Consider the following 27,489-nt stretch of genomic DNA (forward strand, 5'->3'; position numbering starts at 1 on the left):
CCTATGGAAAAATAAATCTCATTACTTGAGAAAATCAGTCATATTAAATGGGTATAATAATGGTGGTCTGAACTTTATTGATTTTGATTCTCTCAACAATACTTTCAAAATTAATTGGCTGAACCAATATCTAGCCCAACCATCTTCTATTTGGAATGTTTTTCCTCAATTAGTGTTTTCACAACTTGGTGGCCTTAATTTTCTCTTAATGTGTGATTATGATATATCCAAACTCCCGATCAAACTTTCCAACTTTCATCGACAGGTTCTCTTAGCATGGGCACTAATTTATAAGCATAACTTTTCACCACAAAGATGTTTTAGTTGGAACAATAAGAACATTTTATTCAAGAATAAGTCTTTATTTTATGATAGTTGGTTCAGTAACAGTTTAATTTTGGTGGAGCAATTCTTTAATGAGCAAGGTCTTTTGTTCAGGTACTCTGAATTTCTTTCCAAATACCAAATACCAATAACCCCAAAAGAATTTGCTACAGTTATGGGAGCCATCCCCTCTGGTTTATGCATGCTTTTTAAAAACTGTAATGGTTCCTCAGTATCTACTGCATCCTTGCCCAAACCTTGTGATACTCCTGTTGGTCAAATTTGTTTCTCTGAGTCGAAAGCCAAAAATTATAAAATACGGTCTCTATTTCTAATGAATCTGATTTCTGTTCCACCTGTGATCTCCTTTTGGAATAATTTGTTTGGTAACCTTAATTGGAATAAAATCTGGTCTCTACCACAAAAATTCTTTCTCACTAACAAAGTAAAAGAAATTTCTTTTAAGCTCATACACCGGTTCTACCCTGTAAAGAAGTTTTTACAAAGATTTAAATTTGACATTGATCTCGCATGCTCTTTTTGTTTGTGTTCTGAAGAAACTATGATACACTTATTTTGGTCATGTCATTACACTCAGAAACTGTGGGATGATATCAGTGTGTTTGTCAAGCGTAAGATTTTGCCAGGTTTCTCATTACATATTAAAAACATTATATTTGGGTATTATGACTCCAACCCCACAAACGAAAATGTCAGTTTTGTTATCAATTTAATTTTTTTCCTTAGCAAATTTCACATCCACAAATGTAAATTCTCCAAATATAAACCTGTCTTCTCTGTTTTCCTAAAAGAAATGGAAAACTATTTGAATTTAATCTCAGTATCACCTAATAAGAAAGCTATAAGGACTGTTAGAATTTGCTCTGCCTTTGATCTCCTTGTGTAATTTTGTTTACATTTTGGCCCTCTTTATCTTTCTCTTTTTTTTTTCTTTAGTTCTATTTTATTCTTAATTGTTTTTGTAATTCATTCTTTTTTATGGCTGATATTATGTGATGTATGTTTATACTTTTGTATGCTCTTGTGTTCTGCATTAATAAAAAAAAAAAAAAAACGTGTCCTGCTTCATATCTCCGTTTGCAGCTCCTCCCCACCTGCACGCGGCTACTCTCGCCGATCGGTTGCATCCAGCCGCAGCCGATGTCGAACACACCTAATGATTCGCAATACGACATTTTTGTCATTGAAATACACACGATGTTCGCTGTGTTTTCCCCCACGCCGACTCCGCCCTCACCACGCCCTCAACTATGACTAGATGCCGACTTTATCTATGCCTCGCCTTTAGGCGGAACAGACAGTTTTCGCTAAACCTTTTGCCACGCCCCCTACTTTTATTTCCACCAATGAGAAACCTTTCGACACGCCTACTTTTTTGCCACGCCCATTGCTCCAAGCTGCAGTTACCCCTACTTGCACAAAAGACGAACAAATCAAGAATGTACTGGCTCAAACGACCACCAGATGGCAGTGGAACAAGAGGTAACGGCCTTGCCCAAGGAGGGCTCTTCTCTCAGGCAAGCGACGTACAGAAGACGTTCAAAGCAACAGTGCAACAAGCAACAATCCGGCATCTCAAAACTGGAACCGGTATATAATATGATTAACAACAAAGCAGCAGCTGGAGACTACTGTAAAATAAAAAAAATAAAAACATCTCCCCTCAAACATTTTAGAATATCAGTAAGGTAAAAGAAAACTTACCTTTCATGCATACGACACTTTCATACTAAAAAATGACTGGATGCACGCGACTAATATAAAATTACACGAAAGCATCATTTTAATCCAAATACGAATTAATTCTTTGTGGCACAGATTAAACAAGGTGTTGGAAAAATTCCTCAGAGATTTTGGTCCATATTGACATTATAGCATCACACAGTTTCTGCAGATTTCTCAGCTGCACATCCATGATGTGAATCTCCTGTTTCACCACGTCTCAAAGCTGCTCTATTGGATTGAGATCTGTTGACTGTGGAGGCCATTTGAGTAAAGTGAACTTATTGTCATGTTTAAGAAACCAGCCTGAGATGATTTGAGCTTTGTGACATGGTGCATTATCCTGCTGGAAGTAGCCATCAGAAGATAGGTTCACTGTAGTCATAAAGGGATGGACATGGTCAGGAACAATACTCAGGTAGGCTGTGGTGTTTAAACGATGCTCAGTTGGTACTAAGGGGACTAAAGTGTGCCAAGAAAATATCCCCCACACAATTACACCACCACCAGCAGCCAGAACCATTGAGACAAGGAAGGATGGATCCATGCTTTCATGTTCTTTGCACCAAATTCTGACCCTACCATCTGAATGTCGCAGAAGAAATCTAGACTCATCAGACCAGGAAAAATTTTTCTAATCTATTGTTTAAATTTGGTGAGCCTGTGTGAATTGTAGCCTCTGTTTCCTGTTCTTAGCTGACAGGAGCGGCTCCCGGTGTGGTCATCTGCTGCTGCAGCTCATCTGCTTCAGGGTTCGACGTGTTGTGTGTTCAGAGATGGTATTCTGCATACCTTGGTTGTAACGAGTGGTTATTTGAGTTACTGTTGCCTTTCTATCATCTCTAACCAGTCTGCCCATTCTCCTCTGACCTGTGACATCAACAAGGCATTTTCGTCGACACAACTGCAGCTCACTGGATATTTTCTCTTTTTCAGACCATTCTCTGTAAATCCTAGAGATGGTTGTGCATGAAAATCCCAGTAGATCAGCAGTTTTTGAAATACTCAGACCAGCCCGTCTGCACCAACAACCATTCCACGTTCAAAGTCTCTTAAATCCCCTTTCTTCCCCATTCTGATGCTCAGTTTGAACTTCAGCAAGTCATCAATTTTGTTACCAAGTAATTGAACAGGTGTACCTACCCAATAAAGTGGCCGGGGTGTGTGTGTGTCTATATATATATATATATATATATATATATATATATTCTGTATATGTGTGTTTAAGGCCCTTCAATGGATTACAAAGCCTTATTCTTATTTTGGCTGGTCACATAGGACTAAAATTGTTAAAATAAAAATAAGTATATAAATAAACAAAAACCTTTGGCCTCCAGCCCTCATCAGAGTATTAGCATTTCTGATTCCTATTATCTGAAGCTTTAAAATTGTATAAATAAATAAATAAAAACCTTTGGCCTCCAGCCTTCCTCAGAGAATGTCAGCATTGCTATTGTCTGAAGCTTATTGTATGAATTCTTAATTCTGGCATGTTGCATGCAAATGACAGGGAAATATTTAAATCATTTTGGCTTTTTAAGAAAACATGTTTGGAATAGAATTAAGAAAAAAATAGTATATAAAATAGAATGGAATGCAACAATCTTGTATACAGTACACAAGGTGTACATTTATAACTTCATTTACAAATATAACATGCATGATACATGATTACAACTCATTCGATGGAAATCACAACAGGTTTAAAGTTTAAAGAAAAATCAATACAGTCTAAATACAATCAATAAAAGTGATCTAACTTCTTATTTTAGATCTGTGTCACTGAGCATGGAATCTCACAGATCCTCTTCTCTTTCCTCAAACAAGAGACATCCCCCCATTTTTCGCCCTTTAAGATAACACAGTCTTCACCATGCAAATGATTTTCACTCTTCCAGTCATCTGGGGGAGACTCCCATCTATAATAATCATTAATTACATGTGTGAGGTCAAGAACAAAATTATGGGGAACAACAACTGTAAAAAAAATAAGCATCAGTAATTTGTTATTTGTCACTTATTCTTACAGATTTTAAGAATTTTAATAATGTCCTGACAGGATTTTAAAAAGATACTTGCAAGAGGCTGGTGTTTAAGGGGTTGTTGTCCACCCAAAGCCACATGCCCTCCGTCTGGCTGTCGGTCAGGCCAATCCAGTGATAGTCACTGACACCATTTACTCTTTTAGACAGAAATTCCTACAACACAGAAAACAGTGTTTTAGTCTTTGTCTAGCACAATGAAACCCAAAATGTATTACTTTTAAACTGTGGACTATGAGTGTCTCTTTATCTCTGTCATCGTCCCACTGCTCCTAATCTGTACCTGTTTGTCTTCATTGTTGATGATGACCAGGTCTCCTCCCAGATCCTGACAGCGCTGTCTGCTGCTGTTCCAGTCCATGACATCAGTGGAGAAAACATAGAATCTGCCCTGTGTTCTGATCCACTTCTCTTGTAAATCTGTGTAGACAGTTTCACTCATAAGTATAGCTAAATGCACAGGAAGCGCACAAAAAAAAAAAAAAAAAATCTTGGTATGTGGTTAAGCTAAAAATTGAAACCAGATAGGTGAGAAGATATGAAATATCTGTGCATAACTGTATTTAATCTTGTGTACTTCTGCTTTATTTAATAAATTATGTTACTAAGAAATATACAAATAACAAGTATACAATGAAACAGAAAAAACAGTGTGTAACTGAACTACGGTTGTGCTGTCAATGATCAAACTCTGGACACTCTGCCCATATTCATATGTAGATGCTTTTCTTATTTATGAACACATGACTGTACCTGAACAGTAGTTTGGTAGACTGTGGTTTTTAATAATCATGGAATGTATTTTCTTTATTGGTTGAGAATCTAAAGGCAAGCCTGTGGAAAGAGTGAAACTGGTAAGACAATTAAGGTAACGTGTACAGCTTTGGATGAGGAGAAATGATTATTTACCAGAATTTAAGCAATTCCTTCTTGGTTCACAATACTGGTTTGCATTTTTGGTGTGATCTGTAAAGTATTACAGTGTAGTGAAAAAAAAAATCTAATATGCAAATGCTGATATTTAATACATATGTACAATGGGTCCAAATGTCTAAGATCCCTTTAGAAAAATCTGGGATGCTTTTAAAATCATGTCTAAACCTGGAAATAAATGGAAAGTTATGATGCAAAACTTTAGGTCACTAATCAAATAGCAAATAGCACTCACACAGGTATGCCAACACTGCATTCACTAACAGAGACAGGAAGAGGAGAACAGAGAATTTCCTCAGCATTGGTTCACAACAGTGCCCTGCATTAACAAATATAAGCACTATTACACATGCAATATATTTAATATGTATGTAATAATATATAGAAGATTCAGAATTACATTTCATATTTCTTCTAAATTGTGCAAAGATAATGCACAGTTGAAACAGTTTTAGTCCGAACCTTAATTTGGCTTTGTAACAAATAATTGACAAAGGAAAATTAGAGGCACTGAAATGCAGTATAATTGCAGGAGAAAGTAAGGAAAATCAAAACATTAAACACTGAAAACTTGATTTAAATGCTTTAATGCTGTGAGCATCTTTGGGCAAGATTATGTTAAGACAATATTCTATAAAAGTCCGTTAGTAAGGGCAAGAAACACACTTACTCTCATCTTTATCCGCTGATGTCAGTTTGGTGTCTGATAAATAGTTTAAATAAATATTTTCTGCCATTTTTTTCTGAAGAGAGATTGTTATATCGCAGTAATAAGAGAGAACTGAAGCCTTGAAACAAAATACTCATGAAGAAAGACACGTTTCAGTGGGGTTCATTTAACCACACTGACCAAATAACAGCATCTGCAAAATTTCCAGTCAGCTGGTTTTTAGTGGTGTGGGGTATATTTTCAAACATTTTGTGATAGTTTACATGCCTTTTATTTTCATAAGTTGTTGTTTTTTTAATAGTTTGCATTGGCTACAAGGCTACAAAATCCTTTGGCAATGATTTATTGTGAACTAGTTTATTAACTGTGCACATATATGTAACAGCATGATAAAAGACTTAAAAGACTTACTGTAATGAGATAGGCTTTACATGTGGTTAATTACAATTACAAATTAAAAAGAGAATCTGTAATTATTCACTTGACTTACTAATGCTAATATGTTGTTTAATGAACCTTAATGTTCACAAACTGTGCTGCAAAGACATTCATACATGGTAAAGTGTCCAGATGCACTTCCTCTACCTATATATATATATATATATATATATATATACATACTGTACACACACACACACACACACACTGCATTTATGTCATGGGGATTCATAGTTCTTAACACATTTTTAAACTCTGATAATTTGAAAAACATATGGAAAACTATAAAAAGTATGATATTTCGGAAGATTCCCATATCAAACATGGCATAGTACAGAAATTTGAAAACAAGTAAACAAGAAATGTATCAAATGTAGCAACCTCTTATATTTACATGAGTGCACAGTGAAATAAAACAAAAAGTCAACTGTTAAAAAAGAAGTAATCTACATTCATAGAAGGCATGGGATCTCACAAATGCTCTTCTCTTCTCTTGAGCAATGAATGTGTTCTTGTGTATTTCCTTTAAGAACAGCACAGTTGGCTTTGGGATTCAGGTCTGGCCAGTTCCCAGCCCAGTAGAGATCAGATTCACCAGCAACACATAGTCTCTGAGCAAGAAATTCCTGCATCACAAACACCATATATTGCATTTATTCTCTTCTGTATTAATTCACGATATTCAAATAAATCTTTATTATAAAATTATTTCTGCATGGCTTTATCAATTAAAAAGTTTATTATAAGAACAAATCTAAAATCTAATCTGACTATTTTATACTTGCCTCTGTGTTTTATTTGTGAAAACACACTTTGGGTTTACACATGCACCTGGACCCACTTCTCTCATATTTCAGTTCAGTGAAATCTTTAATATGCAAGCTTTTATGTACACTGTAAAAAAAATCTGTAATTTTTTATACTTTTTCATGTTAATTTTACAGATTTTTTCTGTATTTTTTAAATACATGAAAACACCAATAAATTACAAAAATAAAATGTAAAATTAAATCTCTAATGTAAAATAACGTAAAAAAACCTGTAGCTGTGAATAAGCACAGCAATTGTATTATTTTAAAGAAAATGTACGTTTTTTCAAATAATATTAATTTTAAAATACATTCAAAATTTATCGTATTTTCACAAATATTATTTTTTTATTTAAAAGATAAAACTGTTATATTTAAGTTTAATACTGTAAAAACACTGCTAAAAGTAGATACAATTAGTAATAATTAACAGCAACAAAACATATTTATTTCTGTAATTTTACATAGAATACTTGTAAATTGACAAATATCTCGTAAAACTATGGACATTTTGAAAACAAAAACTTTAAAAAATAATTGCTTTTTTAATAAGTATAAAGATCTATAAGCAACTGCCAAATTACAGTTTTTATCATTTAATAAAACAGCCACAATACCTTAATTTACACACAAATATTTTTTTTTCTCCACGTAAGTTTGTAAAGACACTATCAGAATGTGTCATATATTCACAAATATTTTATTTATTTAAAAGATAAAACTTTGATACTTTGATAAGGTTTGATACAGTATAAACATTTATAAAAGTGCAATTAGTGACAATTGAGAGTAAAAGATATTTGTTCAGTAATTTTATATGGATTTGCTTGTTAATTTACTTATATATGATATATTTAACTTAAGTAAAAAGTAAAAAAAAAAACACTTTTCAGAAGGGAGACTATCGCAATCAAATGTCCCTAGTTCTTTCTCATGCACAGTTCATGTTGTTCTCACTACTGTATTCTTGAGTGTTCTTTAATTGTTGTCAGATAGTACCACTGCGACCAAGATGAATACTGGGTACACATTGTAACCATATTTTAAGTATAGAATTGGCTCACAGTACTGGACAAAGTTACTACTTAAAAATTATAGGCTTCAGTACCTTCAGTTAAGTTACTGCAATAACAGTGGAAGCAAGCATTACACTGCACCTAGATCTTATCTGAAGTACCAAACAGTCTTTTAAATTGTATTGCTTGTTTTTTTGTTTCAAGTGTTTTTATTTCACTGTGAATATTGACTGAACCTATTGTAAACTTCTCTTGAACTTTCGCCTACAAGTAGCCAATTGTTGGACTGCTAGCAGTATGTAGCTATGCCGTTAAGCTTTGTAAGCAAGTATGTCGCTAGAGCAGCAACTGTTTTCTATTCTATTAGTGTGTTCTGGTTCTTATTGTTAAGCTAAATCATTTGTCATTTAAGTACTGTTATAGCTTGATATTTTTGAAATTGTCCATTACATTTGCAGGTTGAATGTTTATAAATATACATTTAGTTATCATTATTATAGCATAGTGTTATGATATTTGACAAAATTATCAGCAGATTGTTGCTGTAATCAATATTTCTTTGGACATTTAAAACAAAGGTAAATCCATTGTAGTCTTTTTTTTTACTTTAAAGATAAATTAAATATACATGATTTCTATGTAAAATTTCATATAATAAATAATTATACTTAATATGCTCTAAAATTAATGGTAGATTGCTCTAATTGTACTCACACATACTTGTTTAATAACAGTATTTGCTTTTCTTTTTAAAGGTGAATCCATTGTTTTTATGGCAAAGTATGCTTATTTAACATTGAAGATTAATTAAATATACATGATCTTTATGTAAAATTACATATGAAGACTCATATTATACTTAATAAATTCTAAAATGAATGGTAGATTGCTGTAATTGTACTTAAATTCATTGTATTTATGGCAGAGTATGCTTTTTTTCCACATTAAAAATCAATTAAATACATGGGATTTATACGTAAAGTTCCATGTAAAAACTTATAAAAAAACTTGATATGATCTAAAATTAACGGTAGATTGTTGTAAAAAAAAGAAAAAAAAAAAAAGCTTATTATCTGTTTTACAAAAGTATTTTGACATTTTAGTCAAATCATTCAAGTTAAATTACATTTTTTTGTGGGTGATATATCACTTTATTACATTAAATATTTATTAAATAAACACAATTTTTACATAATAATATATCACAAAACTCAAATAATAGTGGCACTTTTCTGTATTATAGCAGCGTTTAACTGTATTTATAGGTAATTTAATTGTTTTTAAAGGTGTACAGTATATGCCTTTTTTAAACATTAAAAATCCCAATAATTACATGAGATTTAATGTAATATTAAAGATACAATCTGTTATTTATGGAAAATTACTGTATTTTAACGAGATTGTTTTGTGCTGTTATTTTACGGTAATTTTTTGGCGCCCCAGCTACCGGAATAATACAGTTTTTTCAAAAAAAAAAAAAAATTTTGTGTACGGCTTATTGAAAACATCTATTAAAAGAACAAAATGTGAAACCCACTTCTCTCATGTTTGCTCTTCTTTTAGAAACATTAGTTTTATTCATAATGCTATTTATAATTTGAAATCTTTATTACAAAAATGATTTGCGCATGGCTTTACTAACAGAAATATCTATTCTAAGAATATGTACCCTGGTCTCAACACTGTATTTGTGAACACACCGTGTGGGTTTTCACACCTGGACCCACTTCTCTTACAGTTCTTTCTCTTTTAAAACCATGCAGAACACAAAGTTACACACCTTCTCCTCTGTGTTGTTGATAATGACCAGATCTCCACCCAGATCCTGACAATACTTTCTGCTGGAGTTCCAGGTTTTGTTGTGACTGGAGAAAACGTAAAATATGCCGTTGCCCTTATACCACTGCTCTGGCAAATCTACAAAGACAGTTTTTTATGTTTATAAAGAGGAAACACACTTGTGTGTCTGTTTCAGGTTTGTGGTTTAGCTAGAAACACATTTATAGGCTGGAGAAAAAAAAGCTGAAACCCTGCTGTGCTGCACTCTTACATGCATAAATGTGTTTCTAAGATATTTTGTTATGACTCACTGTTAAAAACACAAGAACAGACATACGGCAAGGCTCAGACAAAATGTGTGCAAAACCACAGACTCAAGCACTCAAGACTTATATTTTACTGAAAAACCAAACATAGTTTAACCTGGGCAGTAGTTTATTGATCTCCAGTTCTCATCATATGTGCAGCCTGGACTACCTCGATCATGGTCTGAACAAAGGTGTGAGGAATTGAGAAAAACAAAGATACTGTCAGTTTATTTTCACATCAAATTTGAGCAAATAGATGTAAATGATTTACCTGAATTTGAGCAGTTTGTTCCTGGCTCGCAATGCAACTGCACATTTTTGTATTTAGTGACACCTGCAAAAGGCAGGTGAAACAAAATGAACCAAAAAATGGAAAAGCAAGTGTAAATATACCACCCACAGTATGCAGCTGGTTGGCGGTTTCTGTAAAATCCGAGGATACTCACACAAGTATGCCAGCACTCCATTAACCAGCAGAGACAGGATTAGGAGAACAACAAGAACCTTGGCACAGACAGATCTACATTGCTTCTCTTTGGCAGGTTTCCTAACTACAGAAGAAAATAAGTTTAAAAGGAATACTTAAGAAAACTCTTAAAGACTTTAATTTATTAGAATAAAGATTTACGTGAACATTGCACCAACAAACGTCCTACACAGTTCTACAACTTTTATAAAGAAATAAAGAATAAGAAAATGCTGATAAAAAATAACTTATATAAAGGCTGTATATCTAAAACCAATACAAACTTTTAGAAGCCACTGTCGTAGCTTTATCTTTTACCTCAATTGGAGGTCAAGAATGTGCTACACACTTGTAAACATTTTTAAACCTAAATGTGTAATTAATTATTATCAAGGAGATCAATAATCAAGCACTTACTTCCAAATGAATCCTTTTTCATCCAGTTGGTGTTATCATAAACATGATCAGACATGTCATGTTTGGCCATTATTGTCAAACAGAGAAGTGTGCAGCAGAAAGGTAGTGACGTGCTCTGAACTGTGGGTGTGACACTAAACAGGTGTCACACTGTGTGTGAAGACACACTGAACAGACACGCTCATGCAAACCGAATGTCATTTCCTGTCAGCATTATTAGTCATGATGCTGGCCGATTTTCCAGATGTGTTGTATTTTTGATAGTCTTTTTTTCTAATGTGCATTTATGGCAAGTCGTTTCGACTTGAATTCATTAGCAGGATGTGAACTCTTGAGATCAACAATTCAGTTTTTTACTGGGTAAAATGCTAATTCTTTATATTAACAGTGACATCATCACTTGCAGAAATACAAATTCTTGATATCAACAATTCCATTTCAACTAGTAAAAACTATAATTCTTTATATCTGTAATTGTATTTTCACTAATTCAATAACCATTTGCTGAAATTCAAATTCAATTGTTGATATCAAGTATTGATTTCTTCTAGTTGAAATTCTAATTGTACATATCAGAAATACATTTCTTACTAGTAAAATCCTTGATTTTTTATATCAGTAATTGCATTGTTACTTGTGCAAATGGCTATTTTTGATATCAACAAATGATCTGGTAATAAAATAGAAGGTTTCGATAGCAATTACTTTTGTTTGTTTTGATTTGATTGTTACTAGTGACAACGTCCATTTCTGATATCGTGAATGTGATCGTAGTAAGGCAAATGTGATATGTAACACAAATGTGATATGTTCAAATATACGGTGCCCAGGAGATGGCATGGTCAGTTCAATTAGTTTTGTTGTGGCCACAAAATAATAACTCATGGGAATGTGATAATATGTGACCCTGGACCCCAAAACCAGTCTTAAGACACTGGGGTATATTTTTAGCAATAAGCAAAAAAACATTGTATGGGTCAAAATTATTGATTTTTATTTTATGCCAAAAAAATCATTAGGATATTAAGTAAAGATCATGAAGATATTTAGTACATTCCCTACTGTTAATATATCAAAATGTAATTTTTTGTTTGTAATATACATTGCTAAGAATTCATTGTACAATTTCAAAGGCGATTTTCTCAGTACTTTGACTTTTTTGCACCCTCAGATTCCAGATTTTCAAATAGTTGTATCTCAGCCAAATATTGTCTGATTCTAATAAACCATACATCAATGGAAAGGCATAAGGTTGCCGTTCCCTCGACAAAATGATCTCGTGGCAACAAAATAATATGACATTCCCACAAATTAATATTTTGTGGCCATGACATATCACGTTCCCAAGAGTTATGAAGTTATGGCCATGACAAAACCATGACACCTCCCGGGCACCGTAGAAATACATTTACAGATAAAATGAAGGTTGAATGGGCTATCAAGCTCCTGGAATTCATCAGAAATATCTTAATTTGTGTTCTGAAGATGAACAAAGGTGAGGATGAGAAATTAAATACAGAGATTTCATTTTTGAGTGAACTATCCCTAATAATCTTTATTGTACATTACAATATGGGGGCTTGCAGAAAGCGCTTTTCATTACCTAGGGATGTATAAATGACAAATATAAACTTTTTATCAAGTAAATATTTATTAAGAACATGGAATTTCACAAATGCATCTCTCGTCCCTCAAGCAAAAAACATCTCCCCAGTTTGCCTCAACCATTCGTCCATTCAGTACAACGCAATCTTCACCCATAGGATTGTCAGCTGATTTGTGATCATCAGGAGGCATTGCCCAGAAACTGTCAAATAAAAAAATTAATACATTAAGAATAAGTGAAGCAATAATTGATGAGATGTTTAGTTTATCTAAATGGCTTCCAAATATAATCTTCTGATACATGTATCAACAAACATTTAAAGGAATACTTGCTTAAGATGATTCTTGGTGTCATCCACCCACAGCCAAACACCCTCTGTGTGGCTGTCAGTCAGACCAATCCAATATAATGTACTTGCGCCAATAGTTTGGATTTGTTGTGCTAGAAATTTCTAGGAAATAGAGATTCATTTAATATGCTTCATTTATTATATCCAATGCACATTTGAGATTTTTACAATAATCATATTATTTATCTAAACCTGCTCCTCAATGCTGTTGATGATGACCAGGTCTCCACCCAGATCTTGACAGCGTTGTCTGCTGCGGTTCCAGTCTTTGACTTCAGTGGAAAAAACATAGAATCTGCCCTTGTCCTGGACCCACTTTTCTGGTAAATCTTACATGAAAATGTCTTAATGTTTAATGTCACTGTGGTTTGGCGCACAAGCAGTGAGACTTAGTTTGTAATATTTCTAATATATGCTCTTCAATATACTGACATGAAAAATAAATTGACTTGCTTTTTTGAGGACAGTGGCGTGCTTGGGACATGTTTTCCATATCCTTGTGAAGGAACGGCTTGATTTGTGTATCATGGTCAACATCTAGCATAGAAATAAACACAATAAAAAATGAAATTCTAAAGGAACATTAAGTATTACTAGCTGTATTGTCACGTAAATGGATAATATGAAGAGATTGTCTACCTTGATCTGAACAGTTCCTTACTGGTTCACATCTTATTAGCCAGTCCATGGCATTGCTACAATCTGACATACAAATTAAAAAGACTTGTGTTTTGAACTTACATTTTGTATATGTAGTAAACACTGCATAAAAAAATAAACGAGAGACGAAAAGTTGAGACCAGATTAGAGAGTTTCCCTCCAATTAAGACACCATATGAACAACATAAATTTCAGAAAAACGTTCAACAGAGAATAATAATAATAATAAAAAAAAAATGTTATGTGGACATTATTATATTACAATTTTACACTAATTATAGCTGACCCTCAAACTAAATTATGTAGCATATGAGGGAAAATAAATGTACGTTTTTTTTGTCAATAATGATAATAATAATCATTATTATTATTACAATGTGTTGAACATTTAACAGACTTCCACAAAGTGTACATGTAAGACATGAGGATACTCACACAGGTGAGCCAACACCGCATTAGCCAGCAGAGATGGGAAGAGAACAGACAGAAAAACCACCATACAGATATGATTGACGAATAAATCTAAAAAATAAAAAAAAAACAAGAACATTTCAAAACCGAAATGAAACGGTTGAAACAATTTACCAAAAAATAAATAAGTAACAAATAGCACTTACCTTCATCTTTATGTGCTGATTTTGAGATGGATCTTGGAATGGTGTTGGAATAAATAGGTTCAGCCATCTTTTGCAAATATGTGAGAAATTAAGAGAGGATCTGGTGAAGTATTCTCACTGGTTGGGTTTATTTAGTGTTATTTCCTGTCATCATTTCCTGTCAGTTGGTCATTAGTTGTTAGGGGCATCATCTCAAACACAAATTATACATATATATATATATATATATATATATATTTTTTTTTTACACTTGCTGTTTATGTTTTTACCTAATTGATGAAATGTTAATAAAATTTAACTCTGATCTTACTCTAATTTAATACTGATGCAATCTATTACAATGGAAAGAAACATGGCCTTCTTTATCGTACCTCTCTTACTGAACTGGAGGGGAGCTTCTTGCTGTTCACATTTCACACATACAGAAATGAAGGTGATAAGGCAGCAGCCCTCACAGACCACCAAGACCTTTAGACATACAGTACTGTGCAAAAGTCTTTGGCCACTAGTATTTTCACCAACAAAAATGATTTTAAGTCAGTTATTTCAATGTTTTGCTGTAGTGTGTCAGTAGTAAATATCAGTTTACAGTTCCAAATATTATTTTTGTCATTAATTGTAATAATCCAGTGAGAATTTTGTTCGCAGAAGGAGTCTGACAGCAGCCAGTGCTCCACACAGAGATCTGATCTCATCATTATCAGTCTGTTTGGAATAACAGGAAGAAACAGAACAAACTGAGACCGACTCAATCCAGAAGAACTCTGGCAATGTCTCCAAGACACTTCAAGAAATCTACCTGCAAAGCTACCTTAAAAACAATGTGCAAGTTCTCCTATAGCAGGGGTAGGTAAGTTCGGTCCTAAAGAGCCGCAGTCCTGCACAGTTCAGCTCCAACCCTGAAAAAAAACCTCACCTGCCTGTACCTTAGTAATCCTGAATGGATTGATGAGCTTGTTCAGGTGTGTTTGATTAGGGTTGAAGCTGAACTCTGCAGGTCTGCGGCTCTCTAGGACTAAACTTGCCTACCCCTGTCCTATAGGAAAAAAGCTTGTTTTAACACATAGTGTGGTCACACCAAATGTTGATTCAATTTAGTTAAGTTAATAGACGTTAATTAATAAAAATCTATTTATGGCATTATTTTTGACGGCATCCTCACTTTACAGCATTTTTACACAAGTACCTAAAAAAAATTGCACAGTACTGTAGCTCTGCAGGTTTCTTGGGGTGTCTTGGAGACATTGAGTCTACCTGTATCTCAGTTTGTTCTCTTCCTGTTATTCCAGACAGACTGATGATGATGAGTTCAGATCTCTGTGTGGAGCACTGGCTGCTGTCAGACTCCTTGTGCAAACATTTAATGGCAAAAATAATGTTTGGAAATGTAAACTAATATTTACTACTGACACAAGGCAAAACATAGAAATAACTGACCTAAAACCATTTTTGTTGGTGAAAATACTTGTGGCCTAAGAGTTTTGCACTGTACTGTACATACCAGTAAATCACAAAATATGTATGAGGGACTTTTATTTTTCTTCTTCATAAAGTTTGAACCAGATGCTTTGGGGTAAATTGAACCAGTGATTGGGATTAATATTTTTTAATAGATTTTTTTTTTTAGATTATAGATATTACTGCCTTGTGCTAGTTTTGACTGCTCTGTAGGGATATGCCAGTATCAATTGTTCATGTTGTGATTAATTGCTAATGCTATATGGAATTATCACGATACTGAAGTTTATTTTTCAAAAAGTGGTCATAATCAGTATAACAGGTTTAATAACTTTTTTCTTATAAAAAAAAAAAATTGAAAATTTAAATACAATAAAGCAATAGAGAAAAATAAATAAAGTTAAATTTATTACACCGATTAAAGTGCAAAGGAAAGACCAATAGGTATCACTTCTTCTGGAGATCGAATGTCCTGCAAAGTTCAGCTCCAATCCTAATCAAACTCACCTGAAGCAACTAATTAAGGTCTTCAGGCCCACTTAAAAATTAAGCGTAGGTGTGTTTGATTAGGGCTGGAGCTAAAATTTGCAGGATAATCGATCGCTAGGAGCAGGGTTGGGCACCCCGATCTAGGACTGTCACGGTTCATGGGTCATTAACTCTGGACCTAATTCCTCGCCCACCTAGGATTCCTGCGCTGGGTTTGAGTTACTGCAGATTTAGCGATCTGGACCTTATTCCTCATCCGCCTAGGATTCCTGCGCTGGGTTTGAGTTTCTCCTGACACGGACATGTTGTAGTCCAGATTAAAATGTTAAAAAACGTTAAAATGGAAATTGAATCTGAAAATTAATAAACTATTAAGTCTTGATATTTAAGTATTTGGGCTGTGATGAACACCATAGCAAATCCACAAATCTGAATCACTATTTAAATACGTTTTAGAAAGTAACACAGCTGCTTTATTTATGGGTTTCCAGGGTAACGACTGCATTTTCTGCAGTTTAGTGGCATCTGCAGTCAGAGAGTGAATGTGCTTTCTTCAAAGTCCTTCAAGCACAATTCATGTCACTCGGCGGCCATCTTTGAAATGCTTCTCGTGCATTCAAGTGCAATCTCTTTGAATGGGGAAACATCAAATTCTCCAAAACTGTTCAGTATGCCATCCATCCATCCATCCATCATCTTCCGCTTATCCGGGGCCGGGTCGCGGGGGCAACAGTCTAAGCAGAGACGCCCAGACTTCCCTCTCCCTAGCCACTTCCTCCAGCTCTTCCTGGGGAACCCCGAGGCGTTCCCAGGCCAGCCGGGAGACATAGTCCCTCCAGCGTGTCCTAGGTCTTCCCCGGGGCCTCCTCCCGGTGGGACGTGCCTGGAACACCTCCCTTGGAAGGCGTCCAGTAGGCATCCGAAATGGATGCCCGAGCCACCTCAGCTGGCTCCTCTCGATGTGGAGGAGCAAAGGCTCTACTCTGAGCTCCTCCCGAGTGACCGAGCTTTTCAGCCTATCTCTAAGGGAGCGCCCAGCCACCCTACAGAGAAAGCTCATTTCGGCCGCCTGTATCCGGGATCTTGTCCTTTCGGTCATGACCCACAGCTCATGACCATAGGTGAGAGTAGGAATGTAGATTGACTGGTAAATTGAGAGCTTTGCCTTACGTGACGTAACGTAACGTAAATTTCTCCAAATCTGTTCTGAAGAAGACATAAATTATACAATCAGGTAAGTATCAATCATAAGACCGAGATTCACAGGGGGCCTGGGCCACCCAATAATGAACATTTGCCCACACTGGTAAGCACGCACCATCCACCTCCTCCGTTGTTTCAACCACCCTGAGAGTCATAACTGGAGACTGGCCTCTACATGCGTGAGGCTTTCATTCTCTAGTTATGATGTTTGATGTTTCTATTTGATGTTGATATATTCTTTTAATGTCATAATTATTAACACACTGGTTTGCAGCACTTTGCTATTCTTCTAATTATTTACCTATAGTGGCTGATGAATCAGAAGCTTACTTCCACAATGCAAAATAAGGTGGATGGAGGCTTTAGTATAAATAATATGATACATTTGGCATAACCATATAAGCACACATTAACTTAGTTCTGTATCCATTGTTCGTTCATTCATGTCTTTTTATTTGTTCCTTCATGTTGTATATGCAAAAGTGGCCGATGCTGCTAACAATAATTACAAAATAAAGAATGTAAATCTTTCTTAACTGTATTGTATATAATACATTATTATATATAACATTGGTAGTGAAAGTCATGAAGTGTCAAAACAACCTTTGACATCCAAAACTTTCCATTCGACAAAAGGTTCTTTACAGTGGAAATACGTTGTTTAGATTAATACATTATAATATTCTTCACACTAAAGATGGTTATTTAAAAAAAAAGATTTCCTAAAAGGTTCTTTGGGGACCAGCTTTTGTTTATCAATGACATCACTGTAAAAACTGTAGTACTACTGATCAAGAACACGGAACCTCACAAATGCTTCTTTGCATTTCCAAGCAAGAAATATCTCCCCATTTTTCTCCTTTTAGGTATCCATTTATTACAGCACAGTCTTCACCCATGGGATCACGCATATCATAATTGTCAGGGGGGTAGATCCAACATCTGACAGAACAAAACAAGTGTCAGGGCAATAACCTGTATCAAAAATCCATATGGTCCTTATATAACTTTTGCCATCTAACAAAGAGGCAATGCTAAGCACATCAGATGTTGAAATAAATGGTACTTACGAGATGTTGTTGTTTAGGGGGCTGTTGTCCACCCAAAGCCATACTCCCTCAGTCTGGTGGTCAGTCAGACCGATCCAGTGTAGCACCAATGCATTAAAAGCGACTATTTGCTGAGCAAGAAATTCCTGAAAAGACACAGGGCAGAAATATGACTTTAACAATTGATTATGCACAATGCAACCCAAGGTTTGGTATAATGGGCAACTGAGTGTTGCAGTGTGACTGATAAAGTGTTTGCATAGTTTTTAGACCTTTGCAACCTTGCATTTAAAACAAACCAACAAATAGGTTTCTATATATTTTGGTGCCTACATATTAGTCAGGTCCTTTCTTCAGTGGGTAAATTCTAGTTGCAGTAATTTGCGGTAAAAATAAATAAAATCCTAAAACTAAAAGCACCTATATGCACCTGCTCCTCACTATTGTTGATGATGACCAGGTCTCCACCCAGATCCTGACAGAGTTGTCTGCTGCTGTTCCATTCCTTTGTATCATTGGAGAAAACATAGAATCTGCCCTTGTCCTGGACCCACTTCTCTGGCAAACCTGAAGTGAAAGAGGATTCTGTGTTAATTGAGGGTTAATGTAATAATACTGTACGTGTATGATTTCTCTTTAAATGGCAGAATGAATAATGCATTCAATATATATTCTGAAAATCTTAATTTATATATATTCTCTGCTGTGGAGTCAAGACATTTACAAATATGATTAAAAGATAAATATGCGACAAAACTACAGAATGTCACATTTTATTATTAGTTCTTTCGACACATACATGTTTCTCCAAATAAAAAGGACAGTACTTTTTGAGTTCTTACCACTATACCACTATTTGATGTGAGCATAAGTATTGGAACAGTTGAATTTAAGGCAGATGTAAAAGATTAAAAGCTAATATTTAGTTGCAGATCCCTTGGATGCAATCAGAGCAGTGAGTCTGCAACCCATAGACATCACCAGACTCTTGGTCTTATGCTTTGAAATGCTTTTCTCAAGCCTTAAGTGCAGCCAATTCCAACTGTTTTGGAGAGTTTCTGTCTTTAGTCTCCTCTTCAGCTGGTGAAATGAATGTGCAATCGGATTTAAATCTAGAGATTGATTTGGGCAATCTAAGACTTAATATTTCTTTGCCCTGATAAAGTCCTTGAATGAACTGTCAGGGTGTCTTGGGTCGTTGTCCTGATACAATTTTTTCTGATTTGGTGGCATTTTCTTGAATATTGGTAGCCAAGATGATTTTGTACCCTTCAAAATTCATTCTGCTACTGCCATCATACATTAAGTCATCATTAAAATGAAGAGGTCCTGTTCTAGAGACAGCCATGCGTGTCCATGACATAACACCACCTTCACCAAGCTTTACAGATGAGCTTGTATGCTTAGGATCATTTGCAGTTCACTTTTTCTCCACACTTTTGCTTTCCAATCACTTAGATAAAGGTTCATCTTTGTCTCATTGGTCCATCAACAAAGATCCAAAACTCTACTAGCTCACATTTGTGAAGAATCTTGCCTTTCTATTTTTGGTGCTGATCAGAGGTTTGCATCTTGCTGTGTAACTTCTGTAATTCTGTGTCAAATTCTCCTGTAGACTGTAGATTGACAGAGCATCACCCCAGCATTCTGGAGGTTGTTGGTGAATTTACAGAAATGTATTTTAGGGTTCATTTTCAAAGCTTTTATGATTTGTCTGTCATCAACTACTATTGTTTTTGTCAGCCAATCAGGTTGTCGTTGGTTGCTGTTGTGACTGGCAGTTTCCAAACTCTTGATTTCTCCATGCCCTTTGTTTTTCCTATAGTTCTAATTGACTTCCTCTTTTCTTTTAGCATTAATGCAACAGGACACAGTTGAACACTTAGAAAGACCTGTGAGGCAACTGTTCCAATACTTATGCTTACATCAGATAGGGAGATGAGACTCTGTCTTCTTAGCTGGTAAAGCATCTTTGTGTTGAATCACCCAAGAATGAAATGAGACATTCTGTAGTTTTGTCCCATATTCATCTTTTAACCCAATTTCTTGACTCAGCAGCAAACAGAACAATTTTGTCTTTACTGTTCCAATACTTATGGAGGGCACAGTATATATACATACAGTACACACATTTGTTTTCCATGTTGTTTAAAAAAAAAACTTTTTGATAAAAAAAAATAATAATAATACAAACACACACACACACCACACACACACACACACATACACACACACATATATATATATATATATATATATACATATATATATATAAAACTTTATGTAAAAAGGTGCGTCTGGGTGCGTAGATCAATCAGCAGCATTATATTCTTGTAAGGGATCCGCACAGGCTTAATATTCTTAATCACTTTCAAATTATTATAATTTTGCAGCAGAGCAAACAACAATCATGTTTCATCTGAAATCCTTCTTCAGAGAATCATATAGGTTAATTATGGGTGTTATTTCATAACACTTTTTATGTGTGTACAACTGTTCAGAACTGTATTAACCATGTGCTGATAAGTTTAAAATTTTACTTATTGTTTTAATATACACCTAGGATGCTTCCAGGGTAAGTAAAACACAAGCTAATTTTAATTTTTGGGTGAACTAACCCTTTAAAGCACATATTTACTTTCTTGCCTTTTCTGGGTTATTAATTGAATGTGTAACTAGTTTTACTGTTGATATTAATATTTTATTATTATTGTATTTTTTTTAATTATTTTACAGTATTTTGCAATTTGGTTTCAGCACTTTGGTCAGTGCAATGCTTAATTTAAATGTGCTAGGCTCAAAATTATCTAAAATTGTCACTACTGTAACACTACTTGTGACCAGTACCGCCGCTCCCTATACACAGAGTAGGCTACGCAGTTTGCGTAGGGCACCAACTCCCAGCGGGGCACTATACCAGTTGAAAAAAACAAAACAAAAAAAAACATGCACCTTTCCCCCATCCGGGGACACTGCCTATTGTAGGACACTTAAGGTTTCATGTTTGTAGCTCCCCCACAAATACATCAATTCCAGTGAAACTCTGGGTTACCAAAGCTGTGGTGTCATGTGATCATCACCACTCAAATGTACAGTCATAAATGTGGGTGGAGGAATCATCAAACTGGAAGCACATCAAAAAATAGTATAACTTTGTATGTATAAACTATATATTTTATATTTTAATCAAATTTCCTACTGTCCCTCTTTAGGAAATGTGATTTCGAAAAGTGGGACAGTATGATTAGCCTAATGTGGGACAGTACTTCAGTCAGTCAAAAATCTTTGGAGGGGCTTGTTTTTAGGGGCAGAAATTATTATTTTTGTGGGTTTTAGTGTTCTTATGCAATATAAGAATGCTGTTACTGCAGATGGGATTATAAATGATAAAGGTGGTGTCTTGACATGCAAAGGACTGCTTGTTTTCAGAGATGTAATGAGTTAAACTCATTACTCAATTAATCTATTCAGGTAGTTCTCAAGGTTTGTGCAGGCTTACTGCTAGAGGTTTTCAAAAAGACTGTTATTGTATGTGTTTGTTTAGTAAAAGAGAAAGCATTAGACAAATTGGTCTTAAATGTTTTTAACAGCAGTTTACTGCACATTTATGAATTCTGAATTAAGGTTGATCTGGCCTAAAGTTAAACTTAACTTAACCTAAAGCCTCAACTGTGGTTGTATATTTTGCCTTCAGATAGGCCTAGGTTATGCCTGCTGTGGTTGTATGTGTTTGTTGAACTAAAGAACAGTCAGGAATTCTATTTACATAACATAACACAGGTCTATGATAATAGTTGCTTAATGTCTTTATAATAAATGCATCAAATGTCTGCATTTGTAATCGGAGAAACGACAAACAGCAAGCACTACTCCACACTGATTTCTAGTTGTGTCCTCTTTTGGAAGGCTAAACAAAGTAGTTTCACTGACACAAGGAAACACACAGCATCTGCACAACATGACAGCGGCAACAACATCAATAATTAAAGTTACACCTTCTTTCTTTGCATGAAAATTTGGGCAGCGCTTTACAAATCTTACCACACAGTGACGTAGACATGGGGGCATTTAAACAAGGTGTTTTAGGAGGATGTGGACAAGTCTTAACTTTCATAAAGAATATCTCTTTGGATTTGAGACTTTAATCTTTGCAACGTTACAGATCTTCTTTATATACCAAGAGATTGTAACGCTCCAAAGAGTAAGGAAAAATTGAAATTACATCATATGACCCCTTTAAATACACCATAAGCTTTTAATACACCATTAACTAACATTAACTAATGGAACCTTATTGTAAAGTGTTGCCAAAAGCTCTCCAACTCTGACCAGATCTGTAGAACGGCCCATATAAAAAAAGCATATACTGTACTGTATTAACTGGAACATAGAGAGAACCTTGTACATGCCAATTATGTTGATAGGCAGTGACATACCTTTATAAGAACAGGACAGTAGTGGCTTGTTGTCTTCTGTGGTTGTGTTATAGTAGAAGAAATGTTTAAAGAGTCAACCAATCAATTTTTTTATCTATTAATTTATATGATAAATAAATTAGAAATGAAATATTTATAATAAAATAAGAAAATGTGGTTTACAAACCTAGATTTGAGTTGTTTTTAACTGGCTCACATTCTATCAACTGATTTGAGTTACTGGTGTAATCTGTGAAGCATAAAATAGAGAAACCAATACACATTGCAAACACAACATATACAAACACAATTTAAATGTTAGGACACTCACACAGGCAAGCCAACACTGCTGTAGCCAGCAAAGACAGGAAGAGGAGAACAGAGAGAAGAACCACCAAATAGACACCATACCTCTTATTGCCGTCAAACTTCTTTTCTGAGAACACACCAACTATTATTACATAAACGAATAACCTTCAAAACAAATCAACACAGTTTAAGGTCATAAATATTTAAAGCATTTATGTAATGGAGATCACAGCTTATTGTGGTTGACCTAAAACTGTCAACAGTGTGGGGTTCCACAGGGTCATGTCATGAGTCCGCTTAGGTAATAATCATTAGATACAATTGCAATTTATTCTTAAAAAAGTAGACCTTTGAAGCGGAAATGTTTTATGAACTCAGTTTCGAAATGTAATGTTGTTTAATGTTACATATGAAGGTAAAGAAAAACAGATAGCATATAAAATGTGTCTTCTATATGCTCCCACTGTATATGCTCCCACTAAGTCAAATAATGAGAAAGAACCAAATTGCCTATCAGAGCTACGCTGATGATACCCAGATTTACCTAGCCTTATCGCCAAATGACTACAGCCCCATTGACTCCCTCTGCCAATGCATTGATGAAATTAATATGTATTAATGGATTAATGGATGTGCCAGAACTTTCTTCAGTTAAACAAGGAAAAAACTGAAGTCATTGCATTTGGAAACAAAGATGAAGTGTTCAAGGTGAATGCATACCTTGACTCTAGGGGTCAAACTACTAAAAATCAAGTCAGGAATCTTGGTGTGATTCTGGAGACCGACCTTAGTTTTAGTAGTCATGTCAAAGCAGTAACTATATCAGCATACTATCATTTAAAAACATTGCAAGAATTAGATGTTTTGTTTCCAGTTAAGACTTGAAGAAACTTGTTCATGCCTTTATCACCAGCAGGGTGGACTATTGTAATGGGCTCCTCACCGGCCTTCCCAAAAAGACCATTAGACAGCTGCAGCTCATCCAGAACGCTGCTGCCAGGATTCTGACTAAAACCAGAAAATCTGAGCATATCACACCAGTCCTCAGGTCATTACACTGGCTTCCAGTTACATTTAGGATTTACTTTAAAGTACTGTACTTTTACTCCTATATAAATCACTCAATGACCTAGGACCAAAATAAATTGCAGCTATGTTCACTGAATATAAACCTAAAAGAGCACTCAGATCATTAGGATCGAGTCAGTTAGAAATACCAAGGGTTCACACAAAATAAGGGGAGTCCGCCTTTAGTTACTATGCCGCCCGCAGTTGGAATCAGCTTCCAGAAGAGATCAGATGTGCTAAAACACTAGTCACATTTAAATCTAGACTCAAAACCCATCTGTTTAGCTGTGCATTTATTGAATGGGCACTGTGCAAAGTCCGAAACGATTGCACTGTATTTTACGTATTCACTCTATTTTATGTAAAATCATTTTCTGTTTTTAACTGTTTTAAATTCATGTTAAATAAGTCCATTTTTAAATCATTTCCAAAGTTTTAAATTTGCTTGTTTTTATTTTTGTTTTATTATTTCTTCATGACTATTTTACTTTCTTTTATGTTAAGCACTTTGAATTACCATTGTGTACGAAATGTGCTATATAAATAAACTTGCCTTGCCTTGCCTTCTGTAGCAATGTTTCTGAAACATGTATCTGATTTTCTATGCACATTCAATCAGTTTACTCTAATTAAATAAAATACCAAAAAAAAAATTACTTACTTTGATCTCTCGCTGCTGACCCTGGATTATACTGCATGGGAGTATTTATATAAATGTTTTCATGCATTTTGTGGCTACAGCTGATTTTCAAATAGAGAATGCTCTGAGAATGCTCTGGGTTCCATGCCACACTCTCCTTTTGTGATTTCCTGTTATCATTTCCTGTCAGGTTATTAGATGTTTGGGGTATACTATTTGGGACGAGTTTTAATCTGCAGTTTAATTCTTAACTCATCAATGATAACATAATTTATCAATGACTCTATGTCTGTCTATCTGATGTAATATAATATATCATATAATAAAGTTTTTTTCTTTTTGGAGAAATCTCACAATTTACCAGTCTGCTACCACTACAATACCACTGTAATGCAAAAGTCTGTTTTGTCCATTATTTTTCAAGTTTCATTTCTCTTTGTGGTATTTTTCAAAAACCATGTGTGTCTATTACCAAGGCAACTCAATGCCAACAATGATTATTTTGTGTATGAAATGAGGAACATTTAGAAACACTTGTGCTGAAACAGCAACAGATTTTAAAGCAAATACAAGACATTCAGCACAATGGCCAGTGAGCGATACCTCCACACTCACATGCTACTCTTTTGCAAGATTCTTGTAATCACAATTTTTTAACCAACATGCACTAAATTATAGGGAGTGACATTTTTTTCTTTAACAGTATTTTAAAAGTTAATCAACGTTGATAACACAACGTTGTTTCTCTGATGTATCGGGTATCATGTATAAATACACCCTTAAATGTTCAATTAGTTTGCATTTTGATCAAAACAGTACATGATAAAGGCTAATCAAATGACTGGCAGCAATGGCTTTACAATCAACTTCAATAAACTACCACATGCTCAAAATTGTAAAACAGCAGTTTTATTTTGGAAACATATAAAACAGATGAAAATAATCCCAAACTTTATTTTGCATGGAGTATGCATGGATGTATTGTTAAAAACATGTAGTAGAACAATCCAAAATACAATATTAAAAGGTTTTTGTAAAATAATTTAGCATATTTTTGCATATAAATGCATATTTTTGCAGCACTTGCAAGAGAAACCTGATCTGTGCTGATCTTTTATTTTGGTGGAAAACTACAGTTTCTGTAAAAAACGTTTTAGTAATGTGTCTCATTACAAGAGAGGTGTACACTTGTGCAGTGAAAATGTGTTGAACAGTTTGAGAAGAGAACCTTGAACCAGGGGTGCTGTAACGGGAGGGAAGATTAGGACAATTCCAAGGGCCCAGCGTTAGAGGGGGTACCCCGAGGGGGGATGGGGTGATCTCTGATGGAGAATTTCTTTCTGATGGAGAGAATTTCTTACCAATGTTTCAAGAATAAGCTGGATCCTTGATGACTCTTCAAGGGGAAAGGAGAAATGGTTTACTGAAAAGTTCTTAAAAAGCAGGATTTCATTTTATATCATTTCTTTAAACCAGTGGTTCTCAAACTTTTTATTCCAAGCACCACTTCAGAAAATATTTGTTATTAAATATTAAGTTCCACCATAATGACCAACATTAAATTTCAGCAGCGTAGTAGTCCTAACTATTCAGCTACAGCTCTACAGTTAAAAAATGAGGCAGTTTTATTCTAATAAGAATATTTATTGTTGTCAGCCACTTTACTATTGTAAATACAGTTTGAACATTAACACTACACTGTGCTTACATACAGGTAAATGAAAACTTTAAAAAATGTAATTAAAATGTGTTATATCAAAAGTTACATAACTGTACTGTACTTAAATGTACAAAAAAAATTAAAGATTAAAGATCAAAGATTAAATTAAAATGTATTAACGTTCATTAATATTTAGTTTTGTGATTCACCTGTGTAACCACTAACATTAGAGGGGGCCTGACACTTTGAGAACCAAGGCTTTAAACAAACCTAATTTATTTTTACAATTAATTAATTAATTAATAGTTTCAAAGAAAACACTTTGAAACTATTATAAGAATAAAAACATTTATAACACACCTATTGCATGGGATTCATATCAGGAAAATGTGGAAAAATCTCTAAAACACAGACATTAACACATAATTTACCAGCAACACATTAGGTGAGCATCTAACTTGAGCATCTGTTATAAAGCAATACAAAAATACACACACAGGTATTTATTTATCTTCTGAAGGTTATATGTCCTTTAAGCTACCCACCGATCCATTGTCCAGTTTCCTGAATGACAGCCAGATTAAACAATTATCAAATTGTTTCAGTGTGATAAAGCAGCAAAATGTATTTAGTTTTATTGTTGTTGATGATAATGTAGCCGATCTGATTCGAACCAGACAAATTAAAGAGTCGATCAGAACTGTGGTTGAAACACAAGCGGAATTCCTCAGGAAGTCATAAAACATTCTGTGCCACAAGTCCCAAGCAAGATTACCAACCAGCCAACTTTCACAGAACAGCTTTCAACATTAACACCACTAGAACAATGATTGACAATTTCAATTCGAAAAAGAGATTGTCAAATTTGGCGCAATTAATTGAGATTCAACGCCTTATCACATGTAAACCCATGAAAGTTATACACAATATCCTTAAACACTTCCCCCACCTAGCAGAACCAGACTGAAATTCCTAAAGGGGGGGGGGGGCTTTGAACCTCTGGTCTTCCACAGAAATCTTT

At 34.6% G+C, this 27,489-nt stretch overlaps 4 protein-coding genes across 5 annotated transcripts; all 4 read right to left on the reverse strand.

Moving 5' to 3' along the window:
• Positions 1-3,349: 3,349 nt before the first annotated feature.
• Positions 3,350-6,289, reverse strand: LOC132149326 (C-type lectin domain family 4 member E-like). 2 transcript variants are annotated; one of them, XM_059558474.1, is made up of 6 exons: positions 5,713-6,289; positions 5,278-5,361; positions 4,863-4,943; positions 4,393-4,529; positions 4,147-4,265; positions 3,350-3,986 (listed from the first exon to the last, which is right to left on the reverse strand). In XM_059558474.1, exons 1-6 carry the CDS (start codon positions 5,777-5,779, stop codon positions 3,836-3,838), a joined length of 639 nt encoding a protein of 212 aa, XP_059414457.1. In that variant the 5' UTR covers positions 5,780-6,289; the 3' UTR covers positions 3,350-3,835. The 2 variants fall into 2 exon arrangements, with proteins under 2 accessions (XP_059414457.1, XP_059414456.1); XM_059558473.1 differs by having other exon boundaries at positions 5,278-6,289.
• A 67-nt stretch (positions 6,290-6,356) lies between these two features.
• Positions 6,357-11,115, reverse strand: LOC132149327 (killer cell lectin-like receptor subfamily G member 1). The gene is made up of 6 exons (XM_059558475.1): positions 10,946-11,115; positions 10,509-10,613; positions 10,334-10,396; positions 10,178-10,243; positions 9,756-9,892; positions 6,357-6,776 (listed from the first exon to the last, which is right to left on the reverse strand). Exons 1-6 carry the CDS (start codon positions 11,013-11,015, stop codon positions 6,603-6,605), a joined length of 615 nt encoding a protein of 204 aa, XP_059414458.1. The 5' UTR covers positions 11,016-11,115; the 3' UTR covers positions 6,357-6,602.
• Positions 11,116-12,325: 1,210 nt separating this feature from the next.
• Positions 12,326-14,076, reverse strand: LOC132149328 (CD209 antigen-like protein 2). The gene is made up of 5 exons (XM_059558477.1): positions 13,996-14,076; positions 13,540-13,602; positions 13,354-13,437; positions 13,093-13,229; positions 12,326-13,002 (listed from the first exon to the last, which is right to left on the reverse strand). Exons 1-5 carry the CDS (start codon positions 14,057-14,059, stop codon positions 12,868-12,870), a joined length of 483 nt encoding a protein of 160 aa, XP_059414460.1. The 5' UTR covers positions 14,060-14,076; the 3' UTR covers positions 12,326-12,867.
• Positions 14,077-17,849: 3,773 nt separating this feature from the next.
• Positions 17,850-24,896, reverse strand: LOC132149329 (C-type lectin domain family 17, member A-like). Its single transcript, XM_059558478.1, has 7 exons — positions 24,830-24,896; positions 23,123-23,227; positions 22,979-23,041; positions 22,813-22,848; positions 18,807-18,943; positions 18,398-18,522; positions 17,850-18,269 (listed from the first exon to the last, which is right to left on the reverse strand). The coding sequence occupies exons 1-7, from the start codon at positions 24,894-24,896 to the stop codon at positions 18,119-18,121; spliced, it is 684 nt and encodes a 227-aa protein (XP_059414461.1). The 3' UTR covers positions 17,850-18,118.
• Positions 24,897-27,489: the final 2,593 nt, after the last annotated feature.

The sequence above is a fragment of the Carassius carassius genome, chromosome 9 (assembly GCF_963082965.1).
Source record: "Carassius carassius chromosome 9, fCarCar2.1, whole genome shotgun sequence".
Taxonomy (NCBI): domain Eukaryota; kingdom Metazoa; phylum Chordata; class Actinopteri; order Cypriniformes; family Cyprinidae; genus Carassius; species Carassius carassius.

What these genes read in the sequence shown, in the direction of transcription:
- LOC132149326 (XM_059558473.1), bottom strand. Translation starts at nt 5,449, where the DNA reads ATGAAATGTAATTCTGAATCTTCTATATATTATTACATACATATTAAA. An exon ending in TGCAGTGTTGGCATACCTGT is followed by an intron (nt 4,944 to 5,277) that starts GTGAGTGCTATT and finishes CTCTTTCCACAG; the next exon opens with GCTTGCCTTTAGATTCTCAA. An exon ending in TCAACAATGAAGACAAACAG is followed by an intron (nt 4,266 to 4,392) that starts GTACAGATTAGG and finishes TCTGTGTTGTAG; the next exon opens with GAATTTCTGTCTAAAAGAGT.
- LOC132149327 (XM_059558475.1), bottom strand. Translation starts at nt 11,015, where the DNA reads ATGGCCAAACATGACATGTCTGATCATGTTTATGATAACACCAACTGG. An exon ending in AACAAACTGCTCAAATTCAG is followed by an intron (nt 10,244 to 10,333) that starts GTAAATCATTTA and finishes ACCTTTGTTCAG; the next exon opens with ACCATGATCGAGGTAGTCCA. An exon ending in ATCAATAAACTACTGCCCAG is followed by an intron (nt 9,893 to 10,177) that starts GTTAAACTATGT and finishes CTGTCTTTGTAG; the next exon opens with ATTTGCCAGAGCAGTGGTAT.
- LOC132149328 (XM_059558477.1), bottom strand. Translation starts at nt 14,059, where the DNA reads ATGGTGGTTTTTCTGTCTGTTCTCTTCCCATCTCTGCTGGCTAATGCG. An exon ending in TGCGGTGTTGGCTCACCTGT is followed by an intron (nt 13,603 to 13,995) that starts GTGAGTATCCTC and finishes TTTGTATGTCAG; the next exon opens with ATTGTAGCAATGCCATGGAC. An exon ending in TCAACAGCATTGAGGAGCAG is followed by an intron (nt 13,003 to 13,092) that starts GTTTAGATAAAT and finishes TCTATTTCCTAG; the next exon opens with AAATTTCTAGCACAACAAAT.
- LOC132149329 (XM_059558478.1), bottom strand. Translation starts at nt 24,896, where the DNA reads ATGCATGAAAACATTTATATAAATACTCCCATGCAGTATAATCCAGGG. An exon ending in TAAAAACAACTCAAATCTAG is followed by an intron (nt 22,849 to 22,978) that starts GTTTGTAAACCA and finishes ACACAACCACAG; the next exon opens with AAGACAACAAGCCACTACTG. An exon ending in TCAACAATAGTGAGGAGCAG is followed by an intron (nt 18,523 to 18,806) that starts GTGCATATAGGT and finishes GTGTCTTTTCAG; the next exon opens with GAATTTCTTGCTCAGCAAAT.